At 59.4% G+C, this 16,735-nt stretch overlaps 1 protein-coding gene across 23 annotated transcripts in view; it reads right to left on the bottom strand.

Moving 5' to 3' along the window:
• The window catches only part of OBSCN (obscurin, cytoskeletal calmodulin and titin-interacting RhoGEF), a 156,940-nt gene that overhangs the window by 55,212 nt on the left and 84,993 nt on the right, over positions 1-16,735 (bottom strand). For 14 of the 23 annotated variants that reach the window (XM_074385464.1, XM_074385453.1, XM_074385463.1 and 11 more), the window contains 14 exons: positions 13,640-13,903; positions 13,022-13,285; positions 12,205-12,489; positions 11,574-11,837; positions 10,330-10,596; positions 9,801-10,067; positions 9,438-9,710; positions 8,620-8,892; positions 7,771-7,967; positions 7,511-7,586; positions 3,480-3,752; positions 2,336-2,602; positions 1,360-1,632; positions 524-799 (listed from right to left, as the gene is read on the bottom strand). In XM_074385464.1, the coding sequence (XP_074241565.1) occupies positions 524-799; positions 1,360-1,632; positions 2,336-2,602; positions 3,480-3,752; positions 7,511-7,586; positions 7,771-7,967; positions 8,620-8,892; positions 9,438-9,710; positions 9,801-10,067; positions 10,330-10,596; positions 11,574-11,837; positions 12,205-12,489; positions 13,022-13,285; positions 13,640-13,903 (3,519 nt within the window). The remainder of the gene's footprint in view (positions 1-523; positions 800-1,359; positions 1,633-2,335; positions 2,603-3,479; positions 3,753-7,510; positions 7,587-7,770; positions 7,968-8,619; positions 8,893-9,437; positions 9,711-9,800; positions 10,068-10,329; positions 10,597-11,573; positions 11,838-12,204; positions 12,490-13,021; positions 13,286-13,639; positions 13,904-16,735) is intronic. The other 9 variants (XM_074385467.1, XM_074385466.1, XM_074385465.1 and 6 more) reach the window with 4 other exon arrangements.

Consider the following 16,735-nt stretch of genomic DNA (forward strand, 5'->3'; position numbering starts at 1 on the left):
CTGGTCAGGGGCAGTTCCCTGTTGGCACGAACAGCCCCTCTGGAGGCCACTGGGCTCTGTACTGCCTGCAGGTGGCCACACCCTGAGGCTCTGTGCTGCTGTGCCAGTGGCCCACCTGTCTCAGGGAGTGCGGGCTGCTGCCCAGGCCCCGTGGCAGGGCACCTGCATATCACATGGAGACTGTGCCCGGAGCCACCTGGCGTGGACAGCCCCCAGCAGCCTCTGGGGTCAGAGCCCCTCCTACCTCCGGTCTGCCCAGAGCTGGGCTCAGATGTGCACTGGGGGTGGGGGAAGGTGGGGAGATGGGGCAGGATGAGGGCACCTTGGCCTCAGGAACCCGAGGACGGTGGGCCCATGCACGGTTATGCCCGGCCAGGGCAGCCTTCCAAACCCCCACGGTCAGGCCCCTATCTGCAGGCAGCCAACCGGAGGGTGTGGAGTGGGCAGATGCTGCAGAACCCAGCCTGGGACGCCCCCAGACCGACCTGCAAGGGAGGGAGCAGGGAGCTCGCCTACCACCCACCCAGCACAGTGAGCCGCGCAGAGGCCACGGCGTCGCGGCAAGCGAAGGTGACCTCCCCGGCGTGGTGGGGCTGGGCGCCGCGCAGCAGCAGGGCGTGGTGACTGCCGTCGGCGGTGACCGTCCAGTCCGCATCGTCCGGCTGCACCGCCGCGCCGTTGATGTACCAGGACGCCTCTCCCACCGGCACCGCCTCGCTGAGCGTGCAGGTGAAGCGGGCCTGCGCGCCGGCCGGGACCACCGCGTCCTTCAGCGGCTCCAGGATCTCCAGGCGCCAGCCTGCGGCCATGCGGGGGACGGGGTGTGAGGGCGAGGGCCTGAGCAGGGGGCCGGTGCCTGGGCTTCAGACCCTCGCTTCGTCAACACCTGCGTGGGTGGGAGGGGTCCAGGAGACCAAGGCGCCCTACCTGTGGCCCCACGAGCCCCTCTGGCGAGGGCAGCCCAGCCTCCCACCGGGATACCCCTGCTTGGCCCCCAGCCCTGCCCCGTCCTTCCTGCCTTCAACCCAACCTCCCGTGGGTCCCAGAGACCAACAGTCCCCTCCCAGCTCTGGGCGCCTCTGGTCTCGGCACAGGACGCACGCGCTGTGCCACCCCTCCTGGGCCCCGGGCCTGGGGCTCCTACCCACTGCGGAGCGGGTGGCTGTGGGCGTCAGGTGGAAGGAGCAGCCCCTGGAGAGCCCCGCCCCTCGTGTCGCTCCCTTCTCCTGCCCCCCACCCCCCGCAGCCCCAGGGCCTCCGCCCCTGACACCCGTCTGCAGCCACAGCCCCCAGCCCCAGGCCTCTGCAGCCTCTGGCGGGAGGGATCCGGCCCGACCCGCACCGGCACCACTCAGTCACCTCGGACCGTGAGGAACGCAGAGGTCACCATGTCCCCAGCCAGGAAGGTCACCCGGCAGCTGTCCTGGGGCCGCAAGTTTTTGAGAAGCAGCAGGTGGCGCAGGCCGTTCTCAAAGTAGACCACCTCGGCGTTCTCTGAGGTGCGCACGGGCTCGTCGTCCAGCAGCCAGCTGTGGGCGGCCACCTCGGGCTGGGACAGCTGGCACTCAAACAGCGCCTCGCCGCCCTCCAGCGCCTCCACGTTCTCCAGCCCCCGCACCACCGTGTTCTTGGCTGCGGGGAGAGGGAGTCTCAGACCAGCCTGCACTTCCAGGGTCCCCACATCCCCGGGGAGAGCCCTGAAAACTACAAAAAGCCAAACAAAATGCCCCTCCCCAGACGCTACATGGAGTGGGGCACTCAGCGTCCAGGGCATGGCACTGACCACCTCCACGCCACGCCCTGCTTACTTTGGCACTGGGCTCCTGACCTCACAGGGGGTGTTTACAAGACTAGGGACTCGCCAACCGCACAACCGGGCTCAAACGCAGACGTGAGGCTCGAGCTGGGCTGTACCCGCCAGGGCCCTGCTGCAGCTTCAAGGTCTGGGAACAGCCCTTTCTCCGCACCCCAAACAGAGCTAGCAGACCCACTGCCTGGCCACCGGGATGCCGTGCTCAGACTCACACCAACCAGAGACCTCCTCACTAGTCCACCGCCCTCTGCGCCCCCTCCCTCTCTAATTCTCGTCTAGGAGTCCCACACGTGGCCACACACTCCTCACGGAAGCCACAAGCCCGGCAGCTGTGCGTGCCCTGCCTGCCCACAGCTCAGCTCCTGCTGCAGCCAGCTTGCCACCTCCAGGGCCTGTTGCCACCTATCCGAGCCACCTACGTCCCAGCACTAGTGGACACCGCCGGCCGTTCCTCTGTCACTGCGTGGCCCAAGCTGTGCCAAAGCCACCCCGGGCCTAGGGCTGCCCCCCAGGCGGCCTCACCTTGCACTTGCAGCAGGGCCACTACGCGGGTGCCCGCAGCCTCACAAGAATAGATGCCACTGTCACAGGGCAAGGCCGGCCTGAAGGTCAGCCTGGCCACGTTCCAGTCCTGCTCTATGATGACGCGGCGCCCATCCGCGCACACCTCCCGCTCGTCCATCTTCCACGTGGCCCGCACGGGCCGTGAGTACTGGCAGAGGAGCTCAGCCGAGCTGCCCTCCTCCACGGCCAGGTCCTGCATGGCACTGACCACCTCCACCACGGGATCTGTCGGCCAACATGCCAGACACACGTCAGCCCCCGCGCTGAGCCTCCACAGCCTGCCCACCCTCTGCTGTCAGCGTCAGCAGCTTCAGTGGCAGCAAGCGCAAAGCTGTGGCACGCAATGGCTGGGCAGTGACCGCCAGGCACGTGGCCCAGGGAAGGAGGCCCACCCGTCCACTGCAGACACGCCTCACCCCCACCCATGGCAGATAGCACTGTCAGGCTTGCTCTCTTTCCAGGTGGGCCCCTCCTGGTCCCTTTTGCCCCTACCTCCCTCTGGCCCTGGGCACACTACCCCAAGGGACACACAGCCCCCAAAGTCCCCCTCTCCAAATGCCCTCTGACCCTGGCTCAGGAGCCAGAGCCCCAGCCCAGCTCGCTCCTTCTGCCATCTCTCTTGGGGTCCCCGTGCCATCTCCACCTGTCCAAATCCTACTCCACAAATGGCTGTTTGCCCCCGGGACCCAGGAAAACATTCCACATTTTCTATGAGGGTGTACAGGGGGCAAAGGCACCATGTGAGTCACTGGGAGGGGCTCCCGGATGGCCAGCTCTTTCCCAGAAGGGCACAAAGCCAGCCCGAGCTCACGGCGGGGGAAGCAGGTGCGAGCAGGGCGGGCTGCACAGGGCTGCTCTTGCCTCCACAAGGGACTAGGTTTCATGGCTGGGCACGTGCAGCCAGCAAGGTGATGGCCCGCAGGGCACAGACTGGTGTCCAGGCTTCTCACCCACCCTGAGTGCCCACCTGTGCTTCTGCAGGCAAACAGCCACGCATAGAGCGGTGCCCAGCCTGTGGCCCTGGGGGCCAATCCCTGATCCCAGGAGGCTGCAGGAAGCACACACAAGTGCCAGCATGGTGGGGTTTCCCACTGGCCAATACCTTTGATCAACAACTTGGCCATGGAGACCAGGGGCCCTGCGCGGAAGGTGACGGTGCCGGAGTCGGACACCCCCAGGCCTGAGAGCGCGAGGGAGTGAAAAGTCCCTTCGCGCACAGCGATGGCGCTCTGGGGGCCATCCTGCAGCAGGGTCCCATCCAGCCACCAGCGAGCCTCCGGCCCACCCGCGTGAGACACCTCACAGGAGAACGTGGCCACCTCCCCCGCGAAGACATCCACATTCTGCAAGCCACGTACCAGGCACGGCGCTGCCTCTGCACAAGAGGGTAAGAAGAAGGGCCAGGCTAGGGCACCCCGGAGTCCACAGGACTGGGCCACTTCAGGCTTCACTGGTGCGGAGGTGTGGCACAAAAATAGATTGGGTCTCTGTCCTTGGTCCCTGGCACAGAGGTCCTAAAGCCCTCAGAAGTCCCTGAGTGTTCACAATGAGCTTACGCTAATGAGGTGGCTCAGGTAGGGGTCCCGGACAGCACCAGAATGGGCCTCTAGAAAGGCCAAGTGTTCAGAGGGTTGAAAGTTTCCCACCGTCCCACCTCTAGGACGCGGAGAGGGGGTCAGAGATGATGCTCTATGAAAACTCCCGAATGAGATTTGGTGAGTTCCCAGGTTGGTGAAGGTGCAGAGAGTTGGGAGCATGGCACACGCACAGGGGACACGGAAGGTCTTTGCCCTTTAAATCTTTTCTACATGGCTGTCCCTGAGCTGTATCCTTTATAATAGCTGCTCAATACAAGTGTTTCTATGAATTCTGGGAGCTGTGTTAGCAAGTTAATTAAACTCAAGGAGTGGTAGTGGGAACCCCATTTCACAGCTGTTCCGTCAAAAGTGTGGGTGGCCCGAGACTTCCCACTGGCATCTGAGCGGGGGCCGTCTTGTGGGACTGAGCCCTTAACCTGTGAACTCTGACTCTAACTCCAAGTAGAAAGTGTCAGGATTGAACTGAGTTGTAGACAGCCAGTTGCTATCTGCTAGAGAATCGCTTGACGTGTGGCCCCCAGACATCTGGTCACAGAGTGTTCTGGGCTGAGAGAATAACAGGAGAAAGTCAGTGAGTGTGTTGTTCTCTAGAATTGCTGTCAGAAGTGGGAACTGGCCAGGCACAGTGGCTCACGCCTATAATCCCAGCACTCTGGAAGGTCAAGGTAGGAGGACTGAGCCCAGGAGTTCCAGACCAGCCTGGGCAACACGGTAAGACCCTGTGGAGGCATCACGTGCCTGGAATCCCAGCTCCTCCTAAAGCTGAGGTGGGAGGACAGCTTGAGCCCAGGAGCTTGAGGCTATACTGAGCTGTGATCACATAACTCACCCCCTCGCCCCTGCCAAAAACGGGACTTGCTAGAATAGTCTGGGGCCAGCAACTGGTACACGGCCACCCTGGGGTCTGCCAGAGCTGGTACCACCCAGGCCAGGAGGGTGACTGAGGGTTAGGGTCTAGAACTCCACCCAGGCCAGCTGGCCCACCCTGATCACAGAGGGAGGCACAGAGACCACCCACAGTGAGAATGGAGAGGGGCTCAGCCCCAGCTCACAGACCCGCACCCCACACACCCCTTCGGAACATGCCTGGTCTCACCCACAGGAGGCTGATGACAGGCACGCGTGCCCTTCTCAGAAGCACAAGCTCCAAGCCCCATGGCTGGGGTTCTTTCTGACCTTTGGTGCCTTGTCTGACCCAATGTGGGTTGGGAAGGAGCAGCCACAGGGCCTGCTACTGTGAGAGGACGGGAGTTCACCTCGGAAATGAGCTCCGTGTCCCCGGGGCTGTGGCGGCAGACACTTCGCCCATCCCACGGGGGCACTTTGTCCAGATGTCCTCCAAGGTCCCTTCCGTCCAGAATCCCAGGGCCCTAATGTTGAGTGGCAACTGCTCCCTTCCCGGTCACACAGCAGGGCCCAGACTCAAGGGGCTGTCCAGACACGTGTGGTCACTACCTGCCCTGTGCCCTCACTCTCTCCTCCTCCACCCATCTCCTTCTCAGATGGAAACTCAGGGTGGTCTCGGCAGAGAACGTGCCCAGGCTACTGTGCCCACACGGCTGAACCCCACACGCCACAGGCAAGAGAGGAAGACAGAACCAAAGGCTTATTCCACCACCTGCCGCCCTCCATCCTTGCCTGCCCCTGAAGGATTTCCAGAGGCCATCCTGTGAGCCTCCTCACAAAGAGAGAGAAACTGCAGTTGGCCCAGAGACTCGCATCCCGTGGAGTGAGGAGCGTGAGTGGGGAGCACTTCCAGAGACACCAGCCGCCCATCAGGACCGCAGCAGGCAGATCAGCCCCTGCGCCCTCCCGAGGCCTTCCACTGGAAGCCCCTCCACGCTGTCCCTCGCATGCGCCACTGACACCCCAGCACCAGCTCCCGGCCTGCCCTCCACCGTCTCCCCCAACGGCACATCTGGCCACCGCCTCATCCGACTCCGCTAGCTTTCCATTCTTGTCTCCTGCAGTTTCCCAGCTCTTCGACCACGTCACCGACCTGGGATGGGCGCCCATTTACACACCTGTGCCCGGGCCGTCACCACAAGGTCAGAGCCAGGTGTCTGCCTGTGAGCCAGCTCACCCAGGCTGAGAGCACCTCACCGAGACCGGGGCCAAAGCACAGCCCAGCTCCACGCAGCTCCATACAGTTGCCCACTGCAACGACCACACCAGGCCCTTGCTATCCTGCCCCTGCTCAGGACACCTGGGAAACTCCCCATCTTCATCACTCAACTGGAGGGCACTGACATTTGGAACCTTTCCCAAACCCACAGGCCACAGAACTGACTGCATCTGTCTCCTTTTAATGACTTGGGAGTGGGAGGTGGCCCCTAGGATGAAGGACACGCTACCCCCAGGTCCAACTCCCCCAACGGACTGGGGACTCCCTGAGGGCAGACTGCATCCAGCCCATTGTGAGGCTCAGGACTTGGTTAGGAGCTTAGAGGGCATGTTCCACTGTGAATGAATGGATGGAGGTGGACTGTGAGTGTATGATGGACGGTGGATACAGTGGATGAACGGGAAGCCAGGTGGCTAGTGGCCGAGTGAATGACGAATACCTGAGTGGATGGGAAAGGGTAGATGAATGGCAGACAGGTGAGCAGATGGATGGATGGGTGGATGGTAGGTGAATGGAAGGATGGGTAGCAGATGGATAGATGGATAGTACACGGATGAACAGCGGATGCCTGGGTGTGCGGATGGATGGATGCAGAGGGATCAATGGATGAGCAGCAGGATGGAGAGACGGTGGATGGCGACTGGATGCACGGTAGGTGTGTGGATGCTGGATGGATGAATGGATGGTTTGCGAATGGATTGATGGACAGATGGTACAAGGATGGGTGACAGATGAATGGACAGATGACGGATTGATGACACATAGCAGATGGATGGAAGGTGGATAGGTGAATGGATAAAGGGATGATGACGAGGACACAGACGGGACCTGACTGAGGCCTCGGGGAAGAGCACTCAAGGACAAGCACTCAGGGATGGCCAGCTCTGGGGACAAGGTATAACCCAAGCTGAAGGGTCCTAAAATCCTTTTGCGCGCTTGCCCAAATCTGTACGCTTGTCATAGGCATGCTTCTGCACCTGCACCTTCAAGCCTGAGGCGGGCAGATGTGTGTAAACGTGGATGCGCTGGCCTGTGCGTGCATCCGTATCACAGGAGGCGGCGTCGGGAGCGTGGAAGTCAGGAAGGCCCTGCCTTACCTTAGGGCCCACGCCTGTGGCAGCTGGGCCCCCCATCTCCCTCCTGCAAGTGGCATTAATCCCGGAGAGGACCCCCCACACGCCCTGGAATTTCTCAAGACTATCTTCACCAGCCTAACCCCCAGTAACCTCTCTGGTCCAAGGCTTCAGTGGCCAGGAGTTGGAAAATTGCCAGCCCCAAGACAAGATCACTTTTGGAAGTCTTAGATTTCTGCTCCCCACCCGCGGACAGCACCAATGGGTAGGATATTCTGGTACCCAGGAAGCTGAGTATCTGCAGGCAGAGTGACCGGTGTGGGAGGGGGCTGCCCACCTGTGACCTTCAGCTGGGCCTCGGAGCTACACGTGCCCACGTGGAAGCTGACAGTTCCAGTATCCTCAAGGGTCACCTGAGGAATCAGGGAGAAACATGCTTGACCCTGGGAGCCCCATCCCACCCACGAGGAGCCCAGCCATCTTGCCAGACCTCCATGACAGGGGCTCACCCCCCAACACACCCCCCTGGAGGGAGGCCTTCCCAAATGCAGTGGGAAACATCCCCATCCTGGTACATGCGGGTCCCGGGGGCCCCACCTTGTGTAGGGTGAGCAGGTGGAGTGTGCCCTGCTCCACAGCGATGTCGTTCATCTCGTTGGCCTGCAGGGGCACGCCTCCTAAAGCCCAGCGGGCTTCCTGGCCCGAGGCTCTGGATAGCCGGCACTGGAAGCTGGCATCCTGGCCCTCACTGAGCTGCACGTCCTGCAGGGGCTCCAGGATGGTCACCTCAGGAGCTGGACACAGGGGAGGCATGGGTGTCAGCCTCAGCATCTGAGGTACCCCCTCAATGAGCAGTCTCATCGTCCTGGGAGGCCATCCCTGGGTATCCTCTCCAAAGGCACACAGATAAGCACGTGGGGGCCTGTTCTCAGCTCCCCACTCCAGCTGCAGGCAGGTCTGCTCTGATGGACAGTGGACAGGTAAATGGATCAATGGGGGAATGAATGGATGGATAATAAGTGGATGGCCGGATGGCTGATCAGTGGATAAATAGAAGGACTGTGGATGGATCGATGGATTGGAGGGACGAAGGACGGACGGTGAATGGGTGGATGGCAGGCGGGTAAATGGGCCCCAGGTGAGAATTAGAGGAGATGGTGCAGATGACTGACGGCTGAGAGTGGGCCCCGGTTTGCAGTGGCCCCGGTTTGCAGTGGACCCCATGAGGGCCAAGACCCAAACTCCAACACTGTGTCAGCCTATGGGAAGCCCACGACAACCTACCCTACCAGCCTGACTCAGCCCACTCTCCCCTGACATCTTGGGGCCACCCTGAAGTGCCAGCCCACAGGTCCACCTTCCTGCCAGGCCCCCCAGCTTCAAAGGCAGGGACCTTTGCTGTCTCCGTCCCCAGTGCAGTCACTGGTGGGGCCCGCCTGCGGCTACCTCTGATAGTGAGCTGGGCGGAAGAAGCGTGGCCGCCCACGCGGAAGGAGACAGTGCCGGCGTCCTCAGGCGTCACGCCCTTCAGCCGCAGGGTGTGGATGCGGCCATCCCGCACGGCCACCTCTGTCACCTCGTTGCTTTGCAGCGGCAGGCCCTGCAGGCACCACTGCACATCTGTGGCTCCGGCCCGGGACACCTCACAGCTGAACTCAACATCCTCGTCGGCAGGCACCTCCGCGTCAACCAGCCCCCGCACAATGGTCACTTCGGGCTCTGAGGGGTGAGGCGAGAGGGTCCCCTTCACCAGCCAAGTAAAAGAGCCCAGGCCAAGCTCCCATGCCCCCTCCTCCAGGAAGCCTTCCTGGGCACCCTCACACTCCTCTGCCATGGCCCATCTGTCCTACATGGTCTCTGTCTCCTGATGTGCTCACAAGCACGGATCCCACAATGGCAGCTCTTTGGGGACAGACCCTGGGTCGGGGTATAGGCCAAGAGGCAGTTGTGTCTGAGAAATCCTTGGGAAGGGTCCTGGGAGCCCGTCCACTCCAATACCGCAGCCCCACCCTGGCTAGCACAGCAGGGAGGCAAGGCTTGCGGGAGAAACAGGAGCGGTCAGCAGGGCGCCCACACGCCGGCCGCAGGTGGGCTTGAGGGGCTACAGCCTGTTTCCCAGAGAGCCCCGACAGGGACACCGGGAAGTGCGGGGGTGAGGAGGAAAATGGCGTGAGAGCAGGGCTCAGGTGCACCCAGAAGGCCGCCATGAGGGGCGGATGGCAGGGAGCGGCTCGCCGCCTCCTCTGGGAGGCCCCAAGGCTCACCTGTGACCCGGAGGGAGGCAGCGGTTTTCTGGCCACCTGTCACACAGGCATACTCGCCCGTGTCCTTAGGCTCCAGTTGGTGGATCAGCAGCTCCCGCGTGGCCCCCTGGCTCCTCATCTCATACTTGGGGCCCGCATGCAGCTCCACGCCCTCCTTGAGCCATTGCACCGTGGCCCCCCGCTCTGTGTCGCTCAGCTGACAGCACAGCCGGGCTACGGCACCTGCCTGCTGCTCCAGGCTCTGCAGCCGGGTCGTGAACTTGGGCCTGGGGACTGGGGGAGAGGCAGGAAGGCACACTCAGCGCCCCTGGCCGCCGACCAAGGGTGAAGGGCTGTGGGAGGCAGGGCTGGCGAGCGGCTCACCACGGACGGAGAGGCTGGCTGTGCTCTGCGTGTGGCCCGTGTCGCACGTGTAGTCGCCCGTGTCCTCCTGCTCCACACCGCGTACCAGCAACTCCGCAGCGGCCCCGTCCTGCACCATCTGGTACTTGGCACAAGGGAAGAGCTGCAGGGAGCCCTTGCGCCACTCCACGCTGGCGCCCGGCCGGCTCAGCTCGCAGCGCAGGCGCGCCGTGTCGCCCTCGTCCACCTCCTGGGGCTGCAGCCCTTGGAGGAACCGCACAGGTGCCGCTGCCAGGGAGGAACGGGGCGTGAGGGCAGGTCCCCGAAGGGCGCTAAGGGGGAACGCACAGTGGGCGTGACACAGGGAAGCGGGGGAGGGGAGCTGCATCGAGCGGCTACTGGGAAGGAGCAGGGCCTTGGGCCAGGTCCGACCCCTGCCCTGTGGAGCCATCTCCTCAGCTGGGACCCCCAGGTGGAGAGCAGCCCCAAGGGTCAGCCCAGAGCACTGGAACTGGCCTAGATCCTGGGCCAGGCCAGCCTGGGAGCCCACCTGTGACGGTGAGGGTGGCGCTGGTGCTCTGGGAGCCGCAGGTGCAGGTGTACTCGCCGGTGTCTTCACGCAGCAGGTCCCGTAACACCAGCTCCGCCATGCAGCCCTGAAGCCGTGGCTCCCGGTGCCCGTCGGCCTGCAGCTCCAGGCCACCCTTGCTCCAGACCACTGCAGTGGCGGGCTCAGACAGCTCACACCGCAGGCTGGCGCTGGAGCCCTCCTCCACCTGCAGACTCTTCAGTGGCTCCCGGAACACGGACTGTGGGGCTGCAGCGGGCAGGACGCAGGACACAGGGGGCAGGGGGCAGGGTCAGCTCCAGATCTGCACCGGGCGTCGCCCTCCAGGCCGGCAGATGAGGGCCTGGGCTCCCCCCAGCTCCCTGGCCTGGCCTCACAGGCAGTGCCGCCTCAGGTGGCAGTGGGGACCACTGGTCCGCGATTCAGAAGTAAGGAGGCAGATCGCTGGGAAAGCCGGGAGGGGCTTAGGAGGCTGGCCTCTCGCCCAGGATCCCACCCGCAACCCCCGCAGGGCCACAGCCCCCAGGGCCCAGGGCAGGGGTGTGTACTCTCCCTGGTACACAGGTAGGAGCTGGCTGGAGAGCTGCTGGGTGAGGCCCTGTGCCCCAGACCCGAGGGCAGAGCTGAGTCCCCCAGATCCCAGGCCGATGCCAGGGCCTGGGGCTATAGGTTCCATCCTCCCTCCCTGGGCACCCAAGCCCCAGGGCACAGATATATATTCAGATCGCAGACTGGGGCCGTGGCCCCCAGACTCCAGGGCAGGAACCAGGTCCCCTTAGGCCCTCAGGTGCCGTGGGGACTGTTTGCCCCTCAAGGCTACACAGAACCAGGGCCAGCACACAGGGCCCAGGGCTCTAGGTCCTGCCTCCCCTTGCTAGGCACCAGAGGCCTCCCTCCGAGGACATGAGACCCTGTGGCTGAGACTGCAGGGCTCAAATGAAGGCTGGCAGAAAGTTGGTCGACTAGGGGGTGATGAGAGGCAGGGGGAAGGCAACGAGGCAGGAGTTCCTTCCCTACCACCATGACTTGTACCCAAGGTCACGTGGCTGGAGCTCAGTACAGACACCAGGGCACAGGATAACACTGGGACCCATGAGCAGAGGGGAAGAGGAAACTGCAGGAGGCAGAGGAAACAAGCACCCACAAGCAGGTGTGCAGTGACCGTGACTGCACACAGAGGAGGCCACACACCCATGTCAGTCCACGCAGCCACGTGAGGTCATTACCCTTGACAGTGAGCATGGCTGATGTCCTCTCCTGCCCGCACACACACGAGTACTCCCCAGTGTCTGCCACGGATAGCCCACGGATCTGCAGCTCACACCTGGTCCCGTCCCGCCTCAGGCTGTATCTGTCCCCATCTCTGAGGCTCTCAGATCCCTTCCTCCACTCCACGGGGGCCGCCTTGCTCAGCTCACACCACAGCGTGGCCGTGGCCCCTTCTCTGGCCTCCTGGCTTCTCACGTCTTCTATGAACCTGGCAGGCAGGGCTGGGAAGGACCAAGCGGTCACTGAGATCATCGGACTGTCTGGAGAACTCTGTGGACAGGACATGGGCACCCACAAGGAACCACACAAACCACCAAAGGACCACACGTGAAGGAGCAAATGAACGTTCACACGGGAGGAAGCAAATGGACCAGGAGGAACAGAGGACACACGTGGAGAAGGACATGGGCATGAGGACGCCTCCTGGGCAAGATGGGGAGGCGGGAGGTGCCCAGAGGACCTGGTTAGAGGACGGACAACCATGGGGTGCCACAGGACCATGCCACACTGAGACACAGAAGGTGGCACACGGAGAGATAGAGGTAAAAGATAACATGTAGACACCAAGTTATCTGCAGAGATAAACACCTGGCCACACAGGAGCTTTACCCCTGACGGTCAGCATAGCTGAGGTCCTCTCCTGCCCGCACACGCACGAGTACTCCCCGGCATCTGCCACAGCCAGGTCACGGATCTGCAGCTCACACCTGGACCCGTCCTGCCTCAGGCTGTGTCTGTCCCCATCTCTGAGGATTTCCGTTCCCTTCCTCCACTCCACAGGGGCCGCCTTGCTCAGCTCACACCGCAGCATGGCCATGGCCCCTTCCTTGGCCTCTTCATTCCTCAGACCCTTTGTGAACTTGGCAGGCAAGGCTGGGGAGGTCAGAAGATACGGACGTATTCATGCCTCTGAGCCCACAGAAGAGACAGGACATGGACACCACCAAAAAGACACAGAACCCAAATGGACATGAGCCACGTTGGGGTGTGCCGACCACGGGCTGTGCACTGTGGCTTCCCTCAGTGCAGCCCCTCCATGGCCACCTCACACCTCAGTCTGTGTATGAATCTGGCAAACACAGAGCTGGAGAGGGCCAGATGCACGTGGAAATCAGATCATCTGGAGCTCCTTGGTGGACAGAATACAAGGGAATTGAGAACGATACACAGACGCCAACAGGGCGATACGACTGACTCCACGCTGGCACACAGGCGGGAGCTGGCTGGAGATGCTGCTTTCTCCTGCTTTCTACAACAGCCCAGGAGGCTGGAAGGGATTCTGGGCAATTATGGGAACAGGGTGACATGCACACAGGGAGACAACACAGAATGAGTGGAGATGGATGGGATGAGGTCAATACCGGCACACCAGAATGTGGCTTTACTTGGCCACGTTGATCTTTACCCTTGATGGTGAGTGTGGCTGACGTCCTCTCCTGCCCACACACGCACGAGTACTCCCCAGCATCTGCCACAGCCAGACCACAAATCTGCAGCTCACACCTGGTCCCGTCTTGCCTCAGGCTGTGTCTGTCCCCATCTCGGAGAGTCTCAGACCCCTTCCTCCACTCCACGGAGGCCGCCTTGCTCAGTTCACACCGCAGCGTGGCCATGGCCCCTTCTGTGGCCTCCTGGTTTGTCATGTTGTCTATGAATCTGGCAGGCAGGGCTGGGAAGGACCAAGCAGTCACTGAGATCACACTATCTGGATGGCTCTGTGGACAGGACACAGACACACACAGGAGCCACACAAACCACCAAAGGACCACAGCAGAATGAGCAAATGAATGTACCAAAGGTGAGAAGGCATGTGGCCCAGGAGGAACAGAGAACACACAGGGATGGGCATAAATAGGAGGATGTCTCCTGATGAGGAGAAGGGAAGGAAGGGGATAACCAGAGGACTCCAGTTAGAGCACAACCTCAGGGTTGCCACAGAAGTGCCACATTTGGAAGCAGAAGGTGGTGAGAGAGACACGTAGATCCCAGGCCACAAGTCCACATGACCACACAAGATCTTTACCCCTGACAGTGAGTGTAGCTGAGGTCCTCTCCTGCCCACACACACACAAATACTCTCCAGTGTCCTCCACAGCCAGGCCACGAATCTGGAGCTCACACCTCGTCCCATCCTGCCTCAGGCTGTATCTGTCCCCATCTCTGAGAGTCTCAGACCCCTTCCTCCACTCCACGGGGGCTGCTTTGCTCAGCTCACACTGCAGCACAACCGTGGCCCCTTCTCTGGCCTCTTGGTTTCTCACATCTTCTATGAATCTGGCAGGCAGGGCTGGGAAGGACCAAGCAGGCATTGAGATCATCAGACTGTCTGGAAGACTCTGTGGACAGGATACAGACACACACAAGGAGCCACACAAACCACCAAAGAACCATGGCAGAATGAGCAAAGGTACAGAGGGTGAGAAAGCACATGGCACAGGAGAAACAGACACTATCTCTGAGGGTCTCAGGTCCCTTCCACTCCACAGGGGCCACCTTGCTCAGCTCACACTACAGCAGAGCCGTGGCCCCTTCTGAGGCTTCCTTCATCTTCAGATCTTGAGTGAATCGGGCAGGCAGAGCTAGGAAGGGTCACGTGGACAGAAGCCATCAAACCCTCTGGAGGATCTGAGGGACACACCGGAACATCCAAGAAGGAAAAAGCAGCAGGAAGGCTGGAGAGACTTGGGATGAAGTGGCCCAAAACGCATTTGACAGTGAGATCTTCCTACATTCTCCCTGTGAGGTGCAGACTGGTGGGAGATGGGCTCCATCCTGGATCTCTTCTCAAAGGGCATCTTGTCCTATCCGTGAACTTGCATTATGGGGAAGCAAGACAGCCTCCTCCAACTTGCAACCCACATATGCAATAATGTGATGGGCATCTCTCTAGGACGACACAGGAGGCATCTTCAGGCCCCAACATCCACTGTCCCATTGTCGTCGCTCACACAAGAGACAGTCTGAGCAGACAGAGCTTCCATCCAGCACTGCTCATGCCTGGATCTACCCGGGCTCACCATACAACATCCCAGCCCACACAAGGCCCTGCTGCCTCCATCCAATATGCTCCTGGCCTGACCCTACTGAATCCACATTCCCACATACTACCCTGGCTCATATCACCTCGATCATGACAGGTATCAGATGTGGCCTCTAACTACACCTCTGAACCTCCAATCTACCATTCTCTCCTCCCTCCTGACTCCAGGTAGAGGGCTCACAAGTTAGCAAAGCAAGGCCCAACCCAGTTACACAGCCAAAGCCTGCTGTGGGCTGCGCTTCCACAAAAGGCAAATGTTGAAGTCCTAACTTCCACTGTTTCAGAATACGATTTTTGAGATAGGGCCTTTCAAGGAGTGATTAATGCTAAATGGGATCATAAGGGTGGCATCTAATCCAATATAAATGCTTCCCTTCTAAGAAAAGATCAGTTTGGAGTAAGAAAAAAAATGTTTGCTTTAGGCTTTAACCTGTCCCTGGAGAGACTATCTTCTCAGGTCAAGGAATGATATTAGGCAGGCGTCCCCAAAAAAAAAAAAAAAAAAAAAAAAAAAAAAAAGAAAAGAGAAAAGATCAGGACACAAACACAGAAGGACCAGTGAAGATACAGAGAAAACTGTCAACAAGCCAAGGAGAGAGGCCTCAGAAGGAGCCAAGCCTACTGACACCTGGAGCGCAAACATCTAGCCTCTAGAATGGTGAGGAAATAAATTTCTGTTATTTATACCTCCCAGTCTATGATACTTTCTTTATGGCACCCCAAGCAAACAAACTCAAACTTTGGTACCAGGAGTGGGGTAACAAGTAACCCCAGGAGTGGGGCCAAAGTAACAAATACATATAAATGTGGATGTGGCTTTACAATTGGGTAATGGGAAGTGGCTGATATTTTAGGTGCATGCCAAAAAACAGTATTTGCCAGGCAGCAATTGTTGGTGAAGACATGGGTATTAAGTGATTCTGGTCAAGCCTCAGATGACAATGGGGACATGTTCTTAAGAACTGGAGAAAGATAATCATGGCTATAGAGTGACTGAGAACCTGGTCAAATTTCACTAGCATTTTGTGGAAGGCAGGACTTCCAAACAACAAAACTGGGTATATTTGCCTGGGGAAGGTTCTAAGCAAAGAATTGAAAGCTTAGCCTGGTTTTTCTCCATATGAAAATGCGAGTGGAGAAAGATAAATTCAAAAAGAATTTGTTAAGCAAAAAGGAACCAGAGCTTGAAGATATAGACAAATTTGCAGCCCACACATACTGCAAAAAAATGAGAAAGCATGTTCTGGGTAGAATATCAAGGCTGGACAACCATTCGCTACACAAATCAGGTGTGTGGTTTATGGATCCATTCAGCCCTCTCAGCAGAAGCCATTAATAGAAATGAGATGATCAAGGAAAGATCTGTGGAGAACTCTCTTGTCTGGTGGGTTTCACCCATACGGATCGCATGGGACAAGGTTTCTAAGATCTTTAGACTAGAGGAAATGCTGCTAGCTTGAACTGATTGGAACAGAGATGGGACAGATGAAGGAAGGCTGTCAGACTTCTGAGAATCTACAGGATGGGCCAATAGAGCTACCTGGATATAAGCATGAGATTCTGCAAGAAAAAAGGAATAATGACCAAATAGTTGGTTCAGAGGTTGACAGCAATGGCAGTATAACCACGGGCTAGAGGGCACAGGCCTGGGAGTAAGGCTGTCCTCCTCAGTTACAGAGAGCCAGACACCTCCACTCAGGGCTGAGGGGGTAGAATTGCAATCCTGTTGGGTCTAGAGGACAGGGCATTAATCCAAAGCCTTAAAACCTAATATTTGTCCTGCTGGGTTACACCTTGCTTGGGACCCATGACTCATTTTTCCTCTCCAGTATCTCCCTGATTAAGAATGTCCATCCCATGCCTGTCCTACCACTGTGACTTCAAAGCAAATAACTTGCCTTGATTTCACAAATGAAGAAAAATTTTGCTTCAGGATGAGTCTCCCTCACAGTTGACTCCGCTGATATTTAGAGGCAATTTGGACTAGTTGGTGCTGAAATTGGTTAAGATCTGGGACTGTTAGAAGTAAACATATTTTGCATGTGAGGCGGCCATGAATTTTCAGAAGCCGGTGGTGGA

Source organism: Saimiri boliviensis, chromosome 14, assembly GCF_048565385.1.
Source record: "Saimiri boliviensis isolate mSaiBol1 chromosome 14, mSaiBol1.pri, whole genome shotgun sequence".
Lineage (NCBI taxonomy): Eukaryota > Metazoa > Chordata > Mammalia > Primates > Cebidae > Saimiri > Saimiri boliviensis.